The sequence below is a fragment of the Nyctereutes procyonoides genome, unplaced genomic scaffold, assembly GCF_905146905.1.
Source record: "Nyctereutes procyonoides isolate TBG_1078 unplaced genomic scaffold, NYPRO_anot_genome, whole genome shotgun sequence".
Lineage (NCBI taxonomy): Eukaryota > Metazoa > Chordata > Mammalia > Carnivora > Canidae > Nyctereutes > Nyctereutes procyonoides.
Window position 1 is genome coordinate 22364308 of NW_026575139.1, and position 19960 is coordinate 22384267.

A 19960-nucleotide genomic window follows, 5' to 3' on the forward strand; every position below is an offset into this window, starting at 1 on the left:
GAAATATATAAACGGGCTTATATATCTCTGGCTTTATTTTCTAAAATCCAGATGTCATTGCCCTAGACCGAAGACCATGTTATTTAATTTGGGTTCTTTCCTATCCTTTGAGGAACAGAGTTTGGTGAAAAGAGTTCCTCTGAAGTGTGGTGTACACGGTCAATCCTATTTCTAAAGCCTAAAAGGGAATTGAAGGGAGAAGGTCCTGGCCAACGAACGAGCATCTGTGAAACTCCCTGCTAATGTAAAGGCATCTGCTGAAAAAAGTACGTGTAGCCTATGTGGAGGAACACTTTGGGATTTTGTTCAGGTTTTTCATGAATCCAGGAATTCCTGATTCATGGGCAGTCAGCGTCTAAGAATCTAGGACTCACACTGAAAGTGCAGAATGTGGGAGGAGAGAGGTGCTGAATCCCACCATCACAAGAGCCTGTGACTTGGGCACATGCCCTCCTGCATAGACTCCCTCATCTTCCAAGACAGGGAGCCAAACTGATTGGTATCTGTCACTGCAGAGGTAGTGGCTTAGAAATGAACATGCTAGAGGACCTTGAGTCCTTGCAGTTTGAGTATGGGATTCAAAAGGAAGACCACAGCTGGCTGTATTTGCAGGGCCGTTCTCGAGGCCTGATGATCAAGGCCTGTGCCCATGCAACCTTCTTCTGCAAGCTGCTCTGTAATTTGAGGTAAGCTGGGTCTCCAAGGTCAGGCAGATGGAGAAGATCTCACTGTGGAGAATCCAAATGACTTTACCTTTTTATATTGGAGGATAACTTTGGGAGGCGGAGTTGTCTCTTTTTTTCTTTTTTTCTTTTTCTTTCTTTTTTTTAATTTTTTTTCTTTTTTTTTCTTTTTTTCTCTTTCTTTTTCTTTCTTTCTTTTTCTTTCTTTCTTTCTTTCTTTCTTTCTTTCTTTCTTTCTTTCTTTCTTTCTTTCTTTCTTTCTTCTTTCTTTCAGATTTTATGTATTTATTCATAAGACAGAGAGAGGAGGCAGAGACACAGGCAGAGGGAAAAGCAGGCTCCTCGCAGAGAGCCCAATGTGGGACTCGATCCCAGGACCTTGGGGTCACGCCCTGAGCCCAAGGCAGATGTTCAACCACTGAACCACCCAGACGTCCCATGAGCCACCTAGGCATCCGTTTACCTTTTCCAACCCACAGTCTATCACTGCTGGTCTGAAGGCACTACCAGAGTCCCTTGGTTGTGGTTACATAACAAAGCATGGCTTGTGATTTCCTTTTGGTGGGTGGATTGATTAAGTGATCAGTACATTCATTCACCCATTCTGTCACTCACTGGGACCACCAGCTTGTTTTCCACAGCTATCAATGACTAGCTATCCTATGGCTGTTGGCCAGAAATGAGGTTGGTTCTTCCTTTCGGAGCTAAGCTAACAGTGGAATTCTGCTTAATGGGAAAGCCACCTGAAACTTTGGGGGTTCTTTAGGCCAGATGACTCATATGAAACCCAGGGATACTGATTTGCAAAAAGCTCCCAGTCTAGTCTTGATCTCTGATGTTTTGTACGATGTGGCTTCAGACACTTAAAGTGTGAGAGCCAGGTACCTAAGCCCAGACTCCTGTAATGCTGCAAGTTACTCCTGGAACATTGGTAGTGCCCCCTGCCTCCAGACTATTTTTTTCTGAAATTAGATCAACTCTTAGGTGGTGGTACCAGATATGAATTGAACATGTTACAGATACAGCAGATACACAAAGAGGCAGGCTGCTTAATGAGTTTGCTGATTGGTTGACTAAAGAGGATACATAAACCTTGGGCAGCCTGGGTGGCTCAGTGGTTTAGCGCCGCCTTTGGCCCAGGGCGTGATCCTGGAGACCCGGGATCGAATCCCACGTCAGGCTCCCGGTGCATGGAGCCTGCTTCTCCCTCTGCCTGTGTCTCTGCCTCTCTCTCTCTCTCTCTCTCTCTCTTTCTGTGTCTCTCATGAATAAATAAAATCTTAAAAAAAAATACATAAACCTGGTTGCATCCCAGGTGAGCGGTGACAAACCAAAATATGACATTTCCAGGAGGCATTTTATATTTGGGAGGATCAGGCACAGAGAAAATGCTTTCCTTTCAACCTAGAGAGAAGCCTTAAATAGAATGTGGTTTGTGATGTTTATATGGAAACTCCAGAGCTTCAGACCAATTTTTAACAGAAATAGGGAACAAATTTAAGATTGTCGTATAACACAGAAAACAATTCTTTATGTATTCAGAGGTCAGACTTTGTTGACCTTGGGCCAAGGAAACATGTCCAGAACCAACAGTAAGTGAATCTCCAGAAAGAGTGGCCTCAAACTTTTAATCCTCAATTTCTCAGTTTTGTTTTCCCTTATACACCGCTTACTTTTATAAATCATATGTTTGAAAACAGTTACCCGAGATGTATGCAAAGGTAAAATAGCAAACTAGAAAGAGTAGGCATATGGTAGGAAAGGGGGATGCTTATCATGATGGCAATGAAACTGACAGCTGTCTGGCTGTCATTCTGGCCAGCGGTGTTCCAGAATGATGTATAAACAGTTGATTGTTGATAATGAGAGTCCTGAGTCAAACAGTTAAATATTCAGACCTTGTGTGTAAGAAGGAGGGAAGTGCCTGGTACATGTAACAGCAACAACAAAGTGTGTTTATTTAAAAATGTCTTAAACAAGTTTTGGTACCCTGAAGGAGTATGCTTTGGAAAATTTTCCTCGTGGAAAATTCGCTCAGGAGGAACATTTCACTCCCTAGCAATACTGGATAAGTGGCATGTAAGTGGAATGCCTTGTCTCTGAAGTACGTACAGTGCCACCGGGCTATCACCTGAGGAAGTTAAAGCAGAGCACATGGGAGGCTGACAAGAAGCGCTACAGAATTCACGTGTCTTTATTTATCTATCTGTATGTTCATTCTCCAGAGAATCATTACATAAGAAGCAAACTTCCAGATGTGTTTTGACTGGATTGCTTGCTGCCATTCCCAATGATGAGTTAAAGGTGGGCATCATTGGCGGTGGCAACCTTGGGAAGCAGCTGGCTCGCGTACTGCTTCAGCTTGTCCCCATCCCTGCTGAGAACCTGAGGATCTCCACTCGGAGGCCAGAGGTCCTGGGTGAGGAGCAGCGCGTGGCAGAGAGGGACTCAAGTGTGCTCTTTAGATGTTGGTGAGGCCATTTTGGAAGGGTCCCTTGAGAGAGGAATCCCTGCATGCAGTATGCTGAGTTCTCTGCTTGCTACCCCTGAAAAAAGGATGTTTTTATGTTTGTATGTGTTTCAAATGTTGACTGATTGATTTGAGAGACAGAGTGTGTGCATGGGAGTGGGTGGAGGGGCAGAGGGCGGTGGAGAGAGAGAAGCTCAAGCAGACTCCCTGCTGAGCATGGAGCCCAATGTAGGGCTCAATCTCATGACCTGAGATCGTGACCTGAGCCAAAATTAAGAGTCAGAGGTTCAATGGACTGAGCCATCCAGGCACCTTGAGTGTGTATTTTTTTTTAAAAGATTTTATTTTTAAGTAATCTCTACATTCAAATGTGAGGCTCAAACTCTCAACCCCAAGGTCAAGAGCTACAAGCTCCATGGACTGAGCCAGCCAGGCACCCATAGAAAAATGCTTTTTTTAAAAAAATTTTTTTTATTTATGATAGTCACATAGAATGAGAGAGAGAGAGGCAGAGACACAGGCAGAGGGAGAAGCAGGCTTCATGCACCGGGAGCCCGATGTGGGACTCGATCCCGGGTCTCCAGGATCGCGCCCTGGGCCAAAGGCAGGCGCCAAACTGCTGCGCCACCCAGGGATCCCTTTTTATTTATTTATTTATTTATTTTTTTTAGAAAAATGGTTTTTGATGTTCCTTAAAACAACTTTCTCATGCTCCAGTTTCTCTTCAGATCAAACAAATCTTTATCTTTTTACTAAAAAAAAGAAAAAAAGAAAACTTTCTTCTCCATGTAAATGTTTTATATTCATCTCTCCTCCCTGCACCCTTGGTGAGAAGATAGCTTTTCGGGTCTTTTATATAGAGAAGCTTTCCAAAGAGGGTTCATATCTTCTAACTGGACCAATTAGAGTCTGATGGGTATTAACCAGTTGCAAACACTTGACCTTGTGTTTTTAAAAATAACAATTACTGGGGCACCTGGGTGGCTCAGTTGGTTGAGTGTCCAACTCTTGATTTCGGCTCAGGTCATGATCTCATGATTGTGAGATCGAGCCCCACATGGGGCTGTGTGTTCCATGCAAAGTCTGCTTAAAGCTCTCCCTTTTCCTCTCCCTCTACCCCTCACCCTGCTCATACTCTCTAAATAAATAAATAATTAAATGAAATCTTTAAAAAATAAAAATTACTAAATTAAAAAAACGTTTTATAATAATTCCACTTACTAGTCTGCAGTGCTAGAAATCAGAACAGTGGTTGCTCCTGGGGAGACTGACTGAGGAGGGGCCTGAGCAGACTTTCTAGGGAGATGAAAATGTTTATATTTCTGAGTATTTAATTGGATGAGTATTCCATAGTTCATCTGTTGGTGGACAAACAGGTGGTTTCTATTATACAGAAAGCTACGATGAACATTTGTGTGCAAATATTAGTGTGGACAAATGCTTCAACTTCTCCTAGGTAAACACCTGGAAGTGGAATGGGTGGGTACCATGGTCAGTTTGTTTTTGTTTTTGTTTTTTTAAAGAGACTTCTAAAAAAAAAAAAAAACTTCTAATATAATTTTTCGAATCAACTTCCAAAAAGACGTATACTTAAACCAAAATTGTGGACGAATATCCATTTCATTATACTCTTTTTATTTCAGGGGAACACTTTTTTTTCTTTAATCATTTTTTTAAAAAGATTGATCTATTTTAGAGAGAGGTAGAGAGCACATGCAGTGTGGGGAGGGGCAGAGGGAGAGGAAGAATCTCAAGCAGACTCCCTGCTGAGCACAGGACCTGACCTGGGGGCTCAGTCTCATTACCTTGAGGTCATGACCCAATCGGAGATCAAGAGTTGGATGCTTAACCAGCTGAGCCACCCAGGTGTCCCTTAATCACCATTTAATATGCCTTTTAAATTTCTCTTGTTTTAATATATTTTCCCTTGATCACTAGAAGATCTAAATTTGTTCATAACTTTATTATTATTTCATTTTTAAAAAAGATTTTATTTATTTATCTGACAGAGAGACAGCACAAGCAGGCGGAGCAGCAGACTCCCTGCTGAGCAGGGAGCCCAGTGCAGGGCTCAATCCCAAGACCCTGGGATCATGACCTAAGCCAAAAGCAGACACTTAACCAACTGAGCTACCCAGGCACCCCCCTTTCATTTTTTTGAGTTCTTTTTTTCTAGTTTTTCTGTTGGAGTGCTTGAATTTCTCTTACTAATTTGTTAACATGCTTTCCATATTAAACTTTAAAAAAACCTTATCATACAAGTCAAATTTCTCAGATTTCATCAGTAGGACTAGTATATATGTTTCAATAAGATGCATATATTCTGGGTGCCTGAGTAGTTTGGTTGGTTAAACATCTACCTTTGGCTCAGGTCATTACCCCAGGGTCCTGGGATCAACACCCACATCAGGCTCCCTGCTCAGTGGGGAATCTGCTTCTCCCTCTTCCTCTGCCTGCTACTCCCCCTGCTTGTGCTCTCTCTCTCTCTCTCTGTCAGATAAATATTTTATTTAATAAAAATATTTTATTTAATAAATTAAATAATAAAAATAATAAAAAAATAAATTAATTAAATAAAAAAATAATAAATAATTTTATTTAATAAAAAATATTTTATTTTTTTAAAAAGTTGCATATATTTTTTGGAAAGCACTATGCTTATTAATAATAAAATTATAGTTTTAGAACATCACTGAAGGGCAGCCCGGGTGGCTCAGCGGTTTAGCACCACCTTTGGCCCAGGGCGTAATCCTGGAGTCCCAGGATCGAGTCCCACGTCGGACTCCCTGCATGGAGTCTGCTTCTCCCTCTGCCTGTGTCTCTGCCTCTCTCTCTCTCTCGAATAAATAAATAAAAAATCTTAAAAAAAAAAGAACATCACTGCATGTTGTGTAAGGAAGCAAGAATTCAAAATGCTTAGCATCAAATTCTATACACTTTTGAGAACAATCCATGAAAGAATGAACATGCATGTTTTCTAAGCTTCCTCTTTGTCCCATCCATCTCCCAGGTTTTTGAGTGCCTAGATAACATCAGTGTCAAATATATCATGTACTTGATCTTAGGTGGTTGAAATAAGAACTCACTTTTCCAATGTCTGTAATATCCTATTTTCCAAAAACCCTTAAAACACACTACCCTATGTGAGTTTACATTTTTACTTTTGAAACCCATGTCGAATAAATCTAAATGATTAACTGCCAGTGACTGAATGGAAATACATGAGTCATCACATTTCTCTGAACATTTAAAACTATCTTGTTCATGGTAAGTTGCATAGACTTTATGGAAACTGTAAGTATATCTTTCCAGACTCTTCCCAGCCTCTGCCCTATACTCTTCTACTCTCTCAGCCTTTCCTACCAGCTCAAACTACATGATATCTTGAAACTTCAGTTTCCTCGTCCATAATATAGGAATAATAGTAGTCTCTGCCTCAGAAGGTCCTTGTGAAGATTGCCTTAGAAAATACATGCAAAGTACTTTGTACACTACCTGGAATGTGATAAACCTTCAGTAAATAGAGTAGGAAGACTTCTTCCATATTTTTTTGTTCCAAAAAACAAACATACATACCTGAAAAAGTCTAGCATTTGGTCTCACAGTAAGATAAGGATGAATTATAATCTGAAATGCTGCTGCAGGAGCACTGGTTTCTTTGATAATTGGGTTAGGGCATGGCCCATGTCTTTTAGAAGATTCGAGGATACATCTTTGATGTATGTGGAAACAGGACTTGAGAAAAAATCCTTGGCATCCTCTTCCCACAGCTGATGTTTAGATCAAACTCCTTTGTCCTGTGATCTTTTTCTTTCTTCTTTTACCCCTCCCAGATGAATTCCAGAAACTGGGAATCCAGTGTTTTTACCACAACCCTTACCTGGTGGACTGGGCCAACGTGCTATTCCTCTGCTGCCTGCCGTCTCAGCTGCCCAATATCTGCCTAGAAATTCAAACCCACCTAGAGAAAGGTTGCATCGTGTACAGCTTCGTGGCTGCTGTCCCAATAGCCAGGTATCCTGTTACGGTGAGCATAGCGCTGGCAGGACTGCTCTGGCCCCTAATACCTGGCTCCTCCTCCCCGACATCCCCCCAGCTCCCCACCCCTTGGATTTGGTTGTTCCTGGTAATGAGGTGGAAGCAGCTTCATCAGCAACAGCCAGCCAGCCTTGCTGATCGTGTCTTCCCCACTTCTCCATAAACAGCTCTCGTGGGGTGGAACATTCTCTTCGAAGTGACAATGTTTAGAACTGCAATGGAGCATTGCTTCCCACCACTCGACGCTGACCAGTATTCCTCTTGCGCATCAAGGGAAGGGAAGACCATAGATCAGCAATGTGAAAAGTGACTGACAGCATGTGTCAAATATTATTCTTGTACCTCTACTGTCCAGTAGAGTGCCTGGCAGAGACAACATTCACTAAGTGTCAGTTAGGTAGATGCAGAACAAGGCAGCTAAGAAGTAGTGCCCTCAGCCCTGCCTCCACCTACGTTCGCCTCTGAGCGGTGCTATGCAGGGCAGGAGGTCCACAGGGTGGGATGTGATCCAACCCGGTGGATCCTGTAGTGGTTTATGGGAGTCCTGGCTCCGCACTCCATGTCTTGGGGACTTTCCTTTCAGGTTGAAACTTCTACTGAACCACACCAATATCTTGCGGCCTCAGTATCAGTGTGTTGAAAATGTCAACATCTGGGGGGCTGGTAAGGACATCACAGCTGCCCTCCAAGATCCTGTGATTCTTCAGGCTACTTGCCCCTACAGTGCTGCTGGTAATGGCTTGCCATGTTTTTAGTACTTTTTAAAAAAAAGATTTATTTAGTAATCTATTCATGAGAGACACACAGAGAGGCAGAGATACAGGCAGAGAGAGAAGCAGGCTCCCTGCAGGGGACTCTTTGGATCCCTTTGGAACTCTTTTGAAAGTTCCTTTCCTTTCGGCCTGGAGCTGTTTTATAATCCCAGTGTGTGCGTGTGTGTACGTGTGTGTGTGTGTGTGTCTTGGGTATGTGCATGGGGGGGGGTGCAAGCTGGACATGTTCTCAGCTATTTAGGTTTTTTTTGTTTTGGTTTTTCTTTAAAGATTTTATTTGAGAGAGAGACAGAGCACACAAGTGGGGGGAGGGGCAGAGGGAGAAGCAGACTCCCTGCTGAGCAGGAAGCCTGACATGGAACTTGGTCTTAGGACCCTGGGATCATGACCTGAGCCAAAGGCAGATGCTCAACCAACTGAGCCACCTAGGCACCCCTCAGCTATTTAGCGTTTGAATGAGAACAGTTTTGGTGGCAAAAAGCACATGTCTTACAGGGAAAGCAGAAAAATCTGAGAGTATTTGGACCGGTTAAGGCTGAACTGGAAACAGCCAGAGGTAAGAGCCGATTTAAACAGTAGCATGTGGGATCCCTGGGTGGCTCAGTGGTTAGGTGCCTGCCTTCGGCCCAGGGCGTGATCCTGGGGACCCGGAATCAAGTCCCACATCGGGCTCCCTGCGTGGAGCCTGCTTCTCTCTCTGCCTGTGTCTCTGCCTCCCTCTCTCCCTCTCATGAATAAATAGATAAAATCTTAAAAAAAACAAAAAACGTAGGATGTGATGTCTGGCACCAAATGGCTTTTCCCTGCTCTAATCTTGCATTTTTCCGTGGTCTCTTCTCCTTGCTAGAATGATCATTCTAGAGACTTCTAAAGATACTTTTGCCATTAGCAATGTCAATGTACTAATGTACATGTACATGTACCAATGTACAATGTACTAATGTAATACAGTAGTCATACCTGTCCTCCTGTGGTAGGGTTAACACACAATTTATTATAATGGGCACGATTAGAGCTCTTGGCTTACAAAGAGGAGTGTTTACTTATCTTCAAGTTCATATGACCAGCCTGTCTTGGAAAAAAGTTACTTAGCTGTTCACTGTCTAGGGTTTGTCTTATGTTCTAGGCAAACCCTTTTGGTGGTGCTAACTGGTATTTCCCTTCCCATTAACATGTAGGGGGAATAATCCTCAACATCAAGTGGTTGGAGGGAGTGTTTCATGCAGCACTAAACATTTGCACCGCAAAGGACATGCCCCACTTACAAGTGCTGCAGCTTCTGAATGAACTCTTCCTCTCTGTGCACTTTGAAGACTGTGAAAAAGATGAAGCATCTTGCCCCAAATTTCAATTACATGATTTTGTTGACCAGGTCTATACCAAGCACCTGCCTCAGCGAAGGTAAGGCATCAGATGGCTGGCTATTCTAACTTCTACCACACTTGTCTTAGCAGGTGCTTTTTCCCTCCTTTTTTTCCTTTCATGTTACCTTTAAAATTTCATAAAAATACTATATTCTTGTCAAAAATGCAACTAGTGGAAAAGTAAAAGCCCTCTTTTGCCCCCCAAACACCATTTCATAGACTTTACCTCCAATGGATTTTATGTTTTGTCTCTTAATCTACGCGTTTACAAACATATATTTATATTGTGATGGTATTTGACCACGTATGCATATCCATATCTGTACATTTTAGAAACATGGGGACTATGTATACTGATTTTTCACTTGCTATATTGTGGACACCATTCTATGTCGATACAATCATAACTGTTTCATTTATGAACAACTGCATAGGTATCCATTAGATACATTATTTTATCAAATTTATATATCTTATTTCTCCTTTTTTTTTAAAGATTTTATTTATTCGTGAGAGACACAGAGAGAGAGGCAGAGACACAGGCAGAGGGAGAAGCAGGCTCCCTGCAGGGGAACCCGATGCGGGGCTTGATTCCAGGACCCCAGGATGATGTCCTGAGCCAAAGGCAGACACTCAACCACTGAGTCACCCAGGCATCCCTATCTTATTTCTTCTTGATGGCAATGTGGTTTTCCCATGCCCTAAATTCTGAATAAGAGGCTGCAACTGAGCATTCTCATACTTACTTTGCAAACTTGTATTCTTGGCTGAATATCTAGAAGAATATTTCTGGGTCAAAGTTTATATATATCTTCTGTTTGGTAGGTATTCCCAAATTACTTATCAAAAACATGGTGCTTATTTACATTTCCACCATTGCGCCATTTCTCTATAGCTTGATTACTATAAGATCTTTTTTTTTTAAGATTTTATTTACTTATTCATGAGAGACAGAAAGAGAGAGAGAGAGAGGCAGAGACACAGGCAGAGGTAGAAGCAGGCTTCATGCAGGGAGCCCGACATGGGACTCGATCCCCGGTCTCCAGGATCAGGCCCTGGGCTGAAGGCGGTGCTAAACCGCTGAGCCACCTGGGATACCCAGGATCAATCTTTTTAATCTTTAATAAGCTAAAAGGGAAAAATTATTGCTTTTGTTACCAGTAACTTCCATGCCACTAAATTCACTGGACACTTAATTTAATTTAATTTAAAGATTTTATTTATTTTGAGAGAGAGAGAGAGCATAGAACAGGGGGTGGAGGGTGGGTAGGGGTGAATCCCAAGCAGGTTCCATGCCCAACATAAGGTTCAATCCCACAACCCCAAAACTATGATTCAAGCTGAAAACAAGAGTCAGATAACCAACCAACTGAACTGCCCAGAGTCCCCTATTTTGAATATTTTCAGTGATTTTTAAAAAGTCTCTAAATATTTCTTTTTTATGTAGCATCTATTGTCATTTCACTATGCAATACTATCTCTTATCCCTCTGAGAATGTAAATGAGAGAATTTTTTTTCTTGTGTGAGGAACCTGTTTCCTTCAGGCTATTTTCTGATCATTTGTTTTGGTCTCTATCCTTCATTTGACTTTTAGACAAGTATATGGAGAACTTTGACTGCTCATATTTAAGATCCTGGTACTAGAAAGTTGCTTGGAAATTCTGCAGTCAAATGCTATACCCCTGAGCTATACCTATACCCTCTTTTGGGAACTCTGTGTTTGCTACTGTGGCCTTTACTACAGAGTGATTTGATCAGCTGTTTCCTTGGGAAACCTTGAATTTTGGTATCTCTAAGCATTTGGGGCCTAACTTGGGGAAGAAACCTGTATATGTATGTAAGAAGAAGGGTGGTCTTATCACTAGATTTTTTTTTTTACTTTATTTCCCCTTTATTCGGCAAATCCTTTTTTTGTCCCCCTGTTCAGAGATGCTCTCATTGACCCTTCCAGAGAATAAATCTTCTGTTGGGGAGGACTGTACAGCATTGGGTAGGGTGCTGTGAAAGTTTCTCTCCTTTTTTAAAAATTTCAAACCATCGTCCTACTTTTAGCCCCCTTTCGTTTCTACTTCTTGATGTACTTCCTGAGTCTTTTGTGGGTTCTATGATGTAAATGGATAGTGTCTTGGTTGCTGTTGCTGACTTCAGATTCAGCTCAGTGTGATCATTTGTCCATATTTTTTCCAGCTTTCAACTTGTTTTTCCTGTGTTCTCTCTTATTTTATTCTTCATCTATTTTCCTTTTGGATTGTTTGCTCTTATTTATTGTTTTATGAAAGATTTTTAGTAGGAATATGTTATGTATATTAGAAACAGTTTTCATATTTCTTTTTCTTTTTTGTTTTGTTTTGTTTTCTTTCTTTTTCTTTTTGGTAACATTTGCTGTTCAGGGATTCCAATTTTTGTAGTCAAAATTATCAAATCTTTTCTTTATGACTTTAGAGTTTCAAGTCATACTTATTAAGAACCTCTTCATCCTAAAATATTCTATATTTTCTTCTCGTATTTTATTTCTTTAAATATTTAAATCTTTAATCAGTTTGGGTTTTTATCTTCTACTCATTTTGGAAAGCCAATTGTCCTAACATTATTTATAGAGTAGCCATTCTTCTTTCTATCAATTTGAAATATGATTTTTATCATTTGCTAAACTATAAGATATTTGTGGATATATTTTTGGACGGTATTCTGAACTGTAGACCTATTTTTCTATTCCCATGCTATGATTAATTGCTATAATGTGTATCCATATTTTGGTATCTGGTAGACCAAGTCCTCTTCATATTATTTTCCAGAATCTTAATCCTTCCTGCACTTTTTTGAAAGATTTTATTTGTTTAATAATGACAGAGAGAGAGAGAGAGAGAGAGAGAGAGAGAGGCAGGGATGCAGGCAGAGGGAGAAGCAGGCTCCATGCAGGGAGCCCAGTGTGGGACTCGATCCCAGGTCTCCAGGATCACATCCCGGGCTGAAGGTAGTGCTAAACGGCTGGGCCATCAGAGCTGCCCCCTTCTTACACTTTTGTTCTTACACTTTTATTCTTCATGTGAATTTTTAAAAAGATTTTATTTATTGATTTGAGAGAGAGAGAGACAGAGCACCAGCAGCGGGAGAGGCAGAGGGAGAGGCAGAGGGACAAGCAGACTCCCCACTGAGCATGGAGCCTGACTCTGGGGCTCGACCCCAGGACTCTGAGATCATGACCTGAGTTGAAGGCTGATGCTTAACTGACTGAGTCACGCAAGGGTCCCTTTCATGTGAATTTTTAAAAAATGACCTTAAAAATTAGAAAGTAACGTATTTGTAGTAAATAAGATATCAACTAAAATGTACCAAAGTGAAAGCACCTCCGTAAAATCCCATTCTCCAGAGGTAACTGCTAGTAATATTTGCTGTGACAAGTGAACTTGAAAATAGGCTGTTTTGTTTTTTTAATGTTAAATCACTGAGTAGGATGTTTGTTCTTGGCTTCTGGCATTGTCTATCAAATTGAAAATGAAGGAGTGATAGAATATCATCATTTTGTAATCTCTAATGAAATAATGAATCTAGGCAACATTAGGTGAAAAGTTGATAGGGGAACTTTATAATCAATAGATCAGATGAAATCCATTAATCAGACTTAACACTGCAGAGGGAGAGACATTGTGTTTCTGAATAAAAATAGACATAGATTTTTAAAAAATAGACACATATGAAATAGTCTTATTTAAAAAAAAAAGGCAAACCTGAATTCAAGCAAAACTATAGACATAAATTCAAGAGATAGGAAAGTGTTAAATTACCATGAGATATAATCAGCAAAATCCAGAATCTGGGAATTTTTAGAGGATAAACAACCCAATTTCTTCAGCAAGTGAACTGCAAAAGAAAAAAAAAAAGAGGAAGGGGAACTTACAGATTAAAAAAAAAAAGGACTTAAAAGTCACATTAACTGAGTGTGTGGGTGGCTCAGTCGGCTCAGCATCTGCCTGCAGCTCAGGTCATGATCTTGGGATCCTGGGATGGAGCCCCAGTGTTGGGCTCCCTGCTCAGTGGTGAGTCTGCTTGTCCCTCTGCCCCTCCCCCTGCTCATGCTCTCTCTTTCTCAGATCAATAAATAAGTCTTTTAAAAAAAGTTACATTAACCAAAATGTATGTGTAGACTTGGTTTCATATCTCTCCCTTCCTTTAATTAACATTGTAAACAACATAAATAGATTTCCTAATATTAAACTTTCATTGAATTCTTAAAATAAACTCTACTTAATAATATACTTCCAGATCTGTTTTGGTTATATTTTATTTAAGACATTTACATCTATACTCAAAAAATAAAATTGGTCTGTAGTTATCAAATTTGGTATTAATATTGTGTTAAACTTATAGAATTAGGAAGCCTTTATGTTCTGGAACAGAACATAGAAATTAGAGATTTCTTGAAGATTTTTTTTTCTTGAAGATTTTTTATTTTATTTTATTTTATTATTTATTTATTTTATTTTTTAAATTTATTTATGATAGTCACAGAGAGAGAGAGAGAGGCAGAGACATAGGCAGAGGGAGAAGCAGGCTCCATGCACCGGGAGCCCGACTGTGGGATTCGATCCCGGGTCTCCAGGATCGCGCCCTGGGCCAAAGGCAGGCGCGGAACCGCTGCGCCACCCAGGGATCCTCATTTTATTTATTTATTTATTCATGAGAGACACAGAGAGAGGGGCAGAGACATACACAGAGGGAGAAGCAGACTCCCTCCCTCCCTGCGGGGAGCCTGATACAGAACTTGATCTCAGGACCCTGGGATCATGACCTGAGCCAAAGGCAGACATTCAACCACAGAGACACCCAGGCATTCTGACTGGTCAATTTTTTAATTTAAGCATTTCCACTTTTATCTTTACTAATCAGTTCCTTCCTCCTTTCTTTTGAATTATTTTGTGGCTCTATTTCTTAGCTTTTGAATATTTATGGCTCATTTAATTTCAATCACACTATTACTATAAAAATAGTAAGAGCTAAGAATTCTCATCTAGCCTCTTTAGCTATGTGCTATTCAAATAGCTATGTGCTATGTGATCTTCAAAATGAAAATGACATTGTTGGGCACAAAGTTCCTGTGTTATTCAAATCCACTATATCCTTGCTACTCAGACTAGTTGGGATCTGTGCCATCATCTGGGAATTTGTTTAGAAGCACAGAATCTGCAGCCCCACTCCGGTTATATGGAATCAGAATCTGCATTTTTCCAACATCCCAAGTGATAACCACATCAAGGTTGGAAAAATGCTGCTCTACATTCTTTTTCATCAGATGATTTGTTAGAGTGATAGGCATTTCTGATATAGTCAAGATCTAGAACCCGTCTACTACTGAGTGATCTTTCATTTGAGTGACCATCTCCTCCTCAACTTCACAGTTGTTATTCTGTTTTCTATTTCCATATTTTGTCATTTCTAGAATGTTATATGAATGGAATCATAGAGTATGTTACCTTTTGGGATTGTCCTTTTTCATTCAGCATAATTCTCTGGAGATTTCTCCAACTTTCTATGTATATTAATAGTTTATTTCTTCATATTGCTGAGTAGTATTCCTAGCATGGATGTACCATACTTTAATCATTCATCTGTTGAAGGACTCCTGAGTGGTTTCCAGGTTTTGGCTGTTTTGTTTTGTTTTTGTTTTTGTTCAGTTTTTGGCTATTATGAATAAAGTTGCTATGATCATTCATGCACAGGTCTTTTTGGAAGATAAATTTTCATTTCTCTGGGATAAATGCTCATGGTTGCAATTCCTAGGTCATTTGGTAGTTGCATGCTTTTTGTTTTGTTTTGGTTTTTGCTTTTGTTTGTTTTTTAAGACACTGCCAGGGCAGCCCGGGTAGCAGAGTGGTTTAGTGCTTCCTTCAGCCCAGGGCATGATCCTGGAGACCGGGGATGGAGTCCCATGTCAGGCTCCCTAGATGGAGCCTGCTTCTCCCTCTGCCTGTGTCTCTGCCTCTCTCCCCACCCCACCCCCCCATGAATAAATAAGATCTTAAAAAAAAAAAGACACTGCCAAACTTTTTCAGCATGATTGTACCATTTTACATTATCACTAGCAATGTATGATCCAATTTTTCTGTATCCTCACCAGCATTTGGTGTTGTCACTAATTTTTGTTTTACCATTACATCTGTAGATCAATTTGTGGACAATTGACATCTTTATTTATTTTTTAATTTTTTTAGAATTGACATCTTTATTATGTTGAGTTTTCCCATCCACGAACACAGTATTTCTCCATTTATTTAGATATTCTTTAGTTCATCAGCATTTTGTAGTTTTCAGTATGTCTTTTTTCTTCTTTTTATTTTATTTATTTATTTATTTATTTATTTATTTATTTATTTATTTATTTATTTATTTATTTTATGATAGTCACACACACACACACACAGAGGCAGAGACATAGGCAGAGGGAGAAGCAGGCTCCATGCACTGGGAGCCCCACGTGGGATTCAATCCCGGGTCTCCAGGATCGCACCCTGGGCCAAAGGCAGGCGCCAAACCACTGCGCCACCCAGGGATCCCCTTCTTCTTTTTTTTAAAGACTTACTTATTGGGCTGCATGGGTAGCTCAGTCAGTTAAGCATCTGCCTTCGGCTCAGGTTATGATCTCAGGGTCCTGGGATCGAAGCCCTACACTGGGCTCCTTGCTCAGCAGGAAGTCTTTTTCTCCCTCTGCCTCACCACTGCTCATGCTCCCTCTCTCCCTAATTCACTTTTCTGTCTCAGACAAATAAAACCTTTTTTTTAAAAGAAAGATTTCTTTATTTGAGAGAGAGCATGAGCATGAACAGGAGGGGCAGAGGGAGAGGGAAAAAGAATCTCAAGCACACTCCACTTGAGCCTGTAACTGGTTGCAGGGCTCAGTCTCACAACCCTGACTCCATGATCTAAGCCAAAACCAAGAGTTGGCTATTTAACAAACTTTGCCACCCAGGCACCCCCATATGCAACTCTTATGCGTGTTTTGTTAGATTTACATCTAAGTATTACTTTTGTGTGTATGTGAATGGAATTGCATTTTTAATTTTGATGCCTAAGAGTTCATTACATATATATATATAAATAATATATATATTATTTATATAATAATATATATATATAATAGGTTTTTGTATTGTTTGTTTCCCGTGACTTTGCTGAACTCATTTATTAGTTCTGGGACTTTTTAAAAATAGATTCTTTGGAATTTTCTACATAAACAATCATGTTACTTATAAGTAGGGACAGATTCATTTTGTCTTTTCAGTCTGTATGCTTTTTTTTTCCTTTTCTTGCCTTATTGCATTGTCTACAACTTCTAGTACTATGTTAAATAAGAAGGGTGAGTATAGGTATCCTTGCCTTTACTCTGATCTTTTAATGCTGTAACAATCCTATATCTTAATACTTTTTAACTTAAATTCTGCTCTAAAGTAATACTTAATGTTGCTCTGTTTTATTTGCATATTACCTTCTACTTTTGTTATACAATTGAAGAGGTTATCTTTATTTTTCTTTTTTATATTTTATTTATTTATTTGAGAGAGAGAGAGAGAACATGAGCAAGAGGCAGGGGAAAGGGCAGAGGGAAAGGAAGAAGCCACCAGGCACCCCTGAAGAGGATATCTTAAAATAAATGAGATCTTTTCTATTTTTTAAAGATTTATTTATTTAAAAAAAAGATTTATTTATTTACTTACTTTAGTGGGGAAGTAGGGTGATAAGGGGCAGAGGGAAAGGGAGAGAGATTCTCAAGCAGACTCTGCACTGAGCATGGAGATTCTCAAGCAGACTCTGCACTGAGCATGGAGCCCAATGCAGGGCTTGATCTTATGACCCTGAGATCACAACCTGAGTGGAAACCAAGAGTCAGATGCTTAACTGACCATACCACCCAGATCTTTACCATTCTTTTAAATTTTTAAAAAGATTTTATTTATTTATTTGGGTGAGAGAGAGAGAACAAGAGACAAAGAAGATGATTCCCTGCTGAGCAGGAAGCCCAAGGACCCAGGGAGCATGATCTGAGCTGAAGGCAGATGCTTAACCAAGTGAGCCACTAGGTGCCCCTGATCTTTTCTATTCCTAATGTCCATTATCTTATGGATTCTATTTCTTTTTTCTCTTTCTTTTTTTTTTTAAGAGAGAGTGAGCATATGCATGTGTATACACATAGACACACAGACACGCACACCCTCATATGAGTGGGGGGGAGGGGCAGAGAGCGAAGGAGAGAGAGAATCTTAAGCAGGTTCCACACCCAGCACGGAGCTGATACAGGTTTCAATCTCATGACCCTAAGATCATGATCTGAGTTGAAATCAAGAGTCTAATGCTTAACCCACTGAGCCACCCAGGCACCCCTTATATATTCTATTTCTAAATTCAAAGGAAATATACTGAAAAGGATGTCAGTGTCATTATTATAATCATTCTTTAATTATGAATTCCATCCCAAATGTACTTAGAAAATGTACATATGGGCAGCCCTGGTGGCCCAGCGGTTTGGCGCCGCCTTCTGCCGGAGTGTGATCCTGGAGACCTGGGATCGAGTCCCACCTCAGGCTCCCTGCATGGAGCCTGCTTCTCTCACTCTGCCTGTGTCTCTGCCTTTCTGTCTGTCTGTCATGAATAAATAAATAAAATCTTTTTTAAAAATGTGCATATGTACAAAATGCATAAGTACAATTAAATCTACATAGTGAATAGTTGTAGCTGAATGTTTACGAATTTTAATTAATTTGATATAGAAAATAAAGAACCATGTTTCCAATAGTCAGAAAACTTTCTTTAAATGTTTAACAGCCAAATCAGATGTGTTAAACAGATATAAAAAAGTAACAGTATTTTTTTTTTTTCACTCCAGGCCTTTTCCCTGGTTTGATTTGACTGCTGTGCAACTCAAGGAAACTCCCTTTACTCAGCATTTCTCAACCAGTACTGCTTTCCGGGACCATCTTACCTATCTATACTGTGATTTGTTTGGTATCTCCTTAACCAAAGAGCAGCAGCCAGGGGTTTCCATAAGCTCTTCCTCAAAATAAGAGAAGAGACCTCAGAAACTTGGATTTTTTTTTCCCCTCCACAATGCTTGTAGCCAGATTATCACAGCTGACTTTGGGAATCATGTAACTGTACTGGGTTTGCCACATGTTTGGGCATTAAGGAATTAGAAAACCTTACTAATGGTTCTTTGAAATATAAAATAAAGCAAGAGGTCTTATCCATCAGTATAATTGGGTATGTCTGGCTTTTGGAAGCAACCAAATTAAACTATATAACCTGACACACTTAAGCTGCTTCCCCAGGAAAGCCATGTTAATATAAATGATCTTTCTTCTAAAAGCTAAATTCGAGAAGTTATGTTATTATTCGACAGTACATACTGCAGCTTGTTTTCCTGTAGCAATGTGTAACTGAAAAATGATACAGCTCGATTTTCCTAACATTTTGGATAAAAAAATAAAATGTGGGGTAAACAATCTTAAGTGAATTATGGCTCATTTCATGCTTATTTCAGTTATATATGATTATTCTGGAACTATCTTATTTAAAGCTGTTCCCATTTAAAATTTTTTATTTAAAAGTTTTTTATTCAAATTCAATTAACATATAATGTATTATTGGTTTCAGAGGTAGAGGTCAGTGATTCATCAGTCTTATATAACACCCAGTGCTCTTTAGATCAAGTGCCCTCCTTAATGCCCATCACCCAGTTACCCCATCCCCTCACCCCCTTCCCCTCCAGTGACCTTCAGTTTGTTTCTTATGATTAAGAGTCTCATAATTTGTTTTCCTCTCTGATTTCATCTTGTTTTATTTTTCCTCTCTTCCTCTACGATCTTTTGTGTTATTTCTTCAATTCCACATATGAGTAAGGTCATATGATAATTGTCTTTCCCTGATTGACTTATTTCACTTAGCATAATACCCTCTAGTTCCATCCATGTTGTTGCAAATGGCAAGATTTCATTTTTTCTGATGGCTGAGTAGTATTCCATTGTATATATATATCACATCTTCTTTACCATTCATCTGTCAATGGATATCTGAGCTCTTTCCATGGTTTAGCTATTGTGGACATTGCTCTATAAACATTGGGGTAGAGTTGTCACTTTGGATCAGTACATTTGTATCTTTAGGGTGAATATCTAGTAATGCAATTGCTGGGTCGTAGGGTAGCTCTATTTTCAAATTTTTGAGGAACCTCCATAGTGTTTTCCAGAGTGGCTGCACCAGCTTGCATTCCCACCAACAGTGTAAGGGGGTTCCCCTTTCTCTGCATCCTCACCCACATTTTCATTTCATGACTCGTTATTTTTAGCCATTCGGACTAGTGTGAGCTGGTATCTCATGGTGTTTTTGATTTGTATTTCCCTGATGCCAAGTGATATTGAGCATTTTTTTCACGTGTCTGTTGGCCATTGTATGGCTTCTTTGGAGAAAGGTCTTCTGCCCATTTCTTTATTGGATTATTTGTTCTTTGGGTGTTGAGTTTGATAAGTTCTTTTTTTTTTTTGATAAGTTCTTTATAGATCTTGGATACTAGCCCTTTATCTGATATGTCATTTGCAAATACCTTTTCCCATTCTGTCATTTATCTTTTGGTTTTGTTGACTATT

General features: G+C 39.8%; 2 protein-coding genes across 2 annotated transcripts in view; both read left to right on the top strand.

Moving 5' to 3' along the window:
- Positions 1-3022, top strand: part of VIPAS39 (VPS33B interacting protein, apical-basolateral polarity regulator, spe-39 homolog) — a 32526-nt gene extending 29504 nt beyond the window's left edge. The window contains exon 21 of the transcript XR_008661684.1: positions 2909-3022. The gene's annotated coding sequence lies outside the window, so the exon portion shown is untranslated. The remainder of the gene's footprint in view (positions 1-2908) is intronic.
- On the top strand, positions 532-18734 carry NOXRED1 (NADP dependent oxidoreductase domain containing 1). Its single transcript, XM_055304268.1, has 6 exons — positions 532-686; positions 2909-3102; positions 6987-7167; positions 7775-7923; positions 9143-9365; positions 18205-18734. Exons 1-6 carry the CDS (start codon positions 532-534, stop codon positions 18380-18382), a joined length of 1080 nt encoding a protein of 359 aa, XP_055160243.1. The 3' UTR covers positions 18383-18734.
- The last annotated feature ends 1226 nt before the right edge of the window (positions 18735-19960 follow it).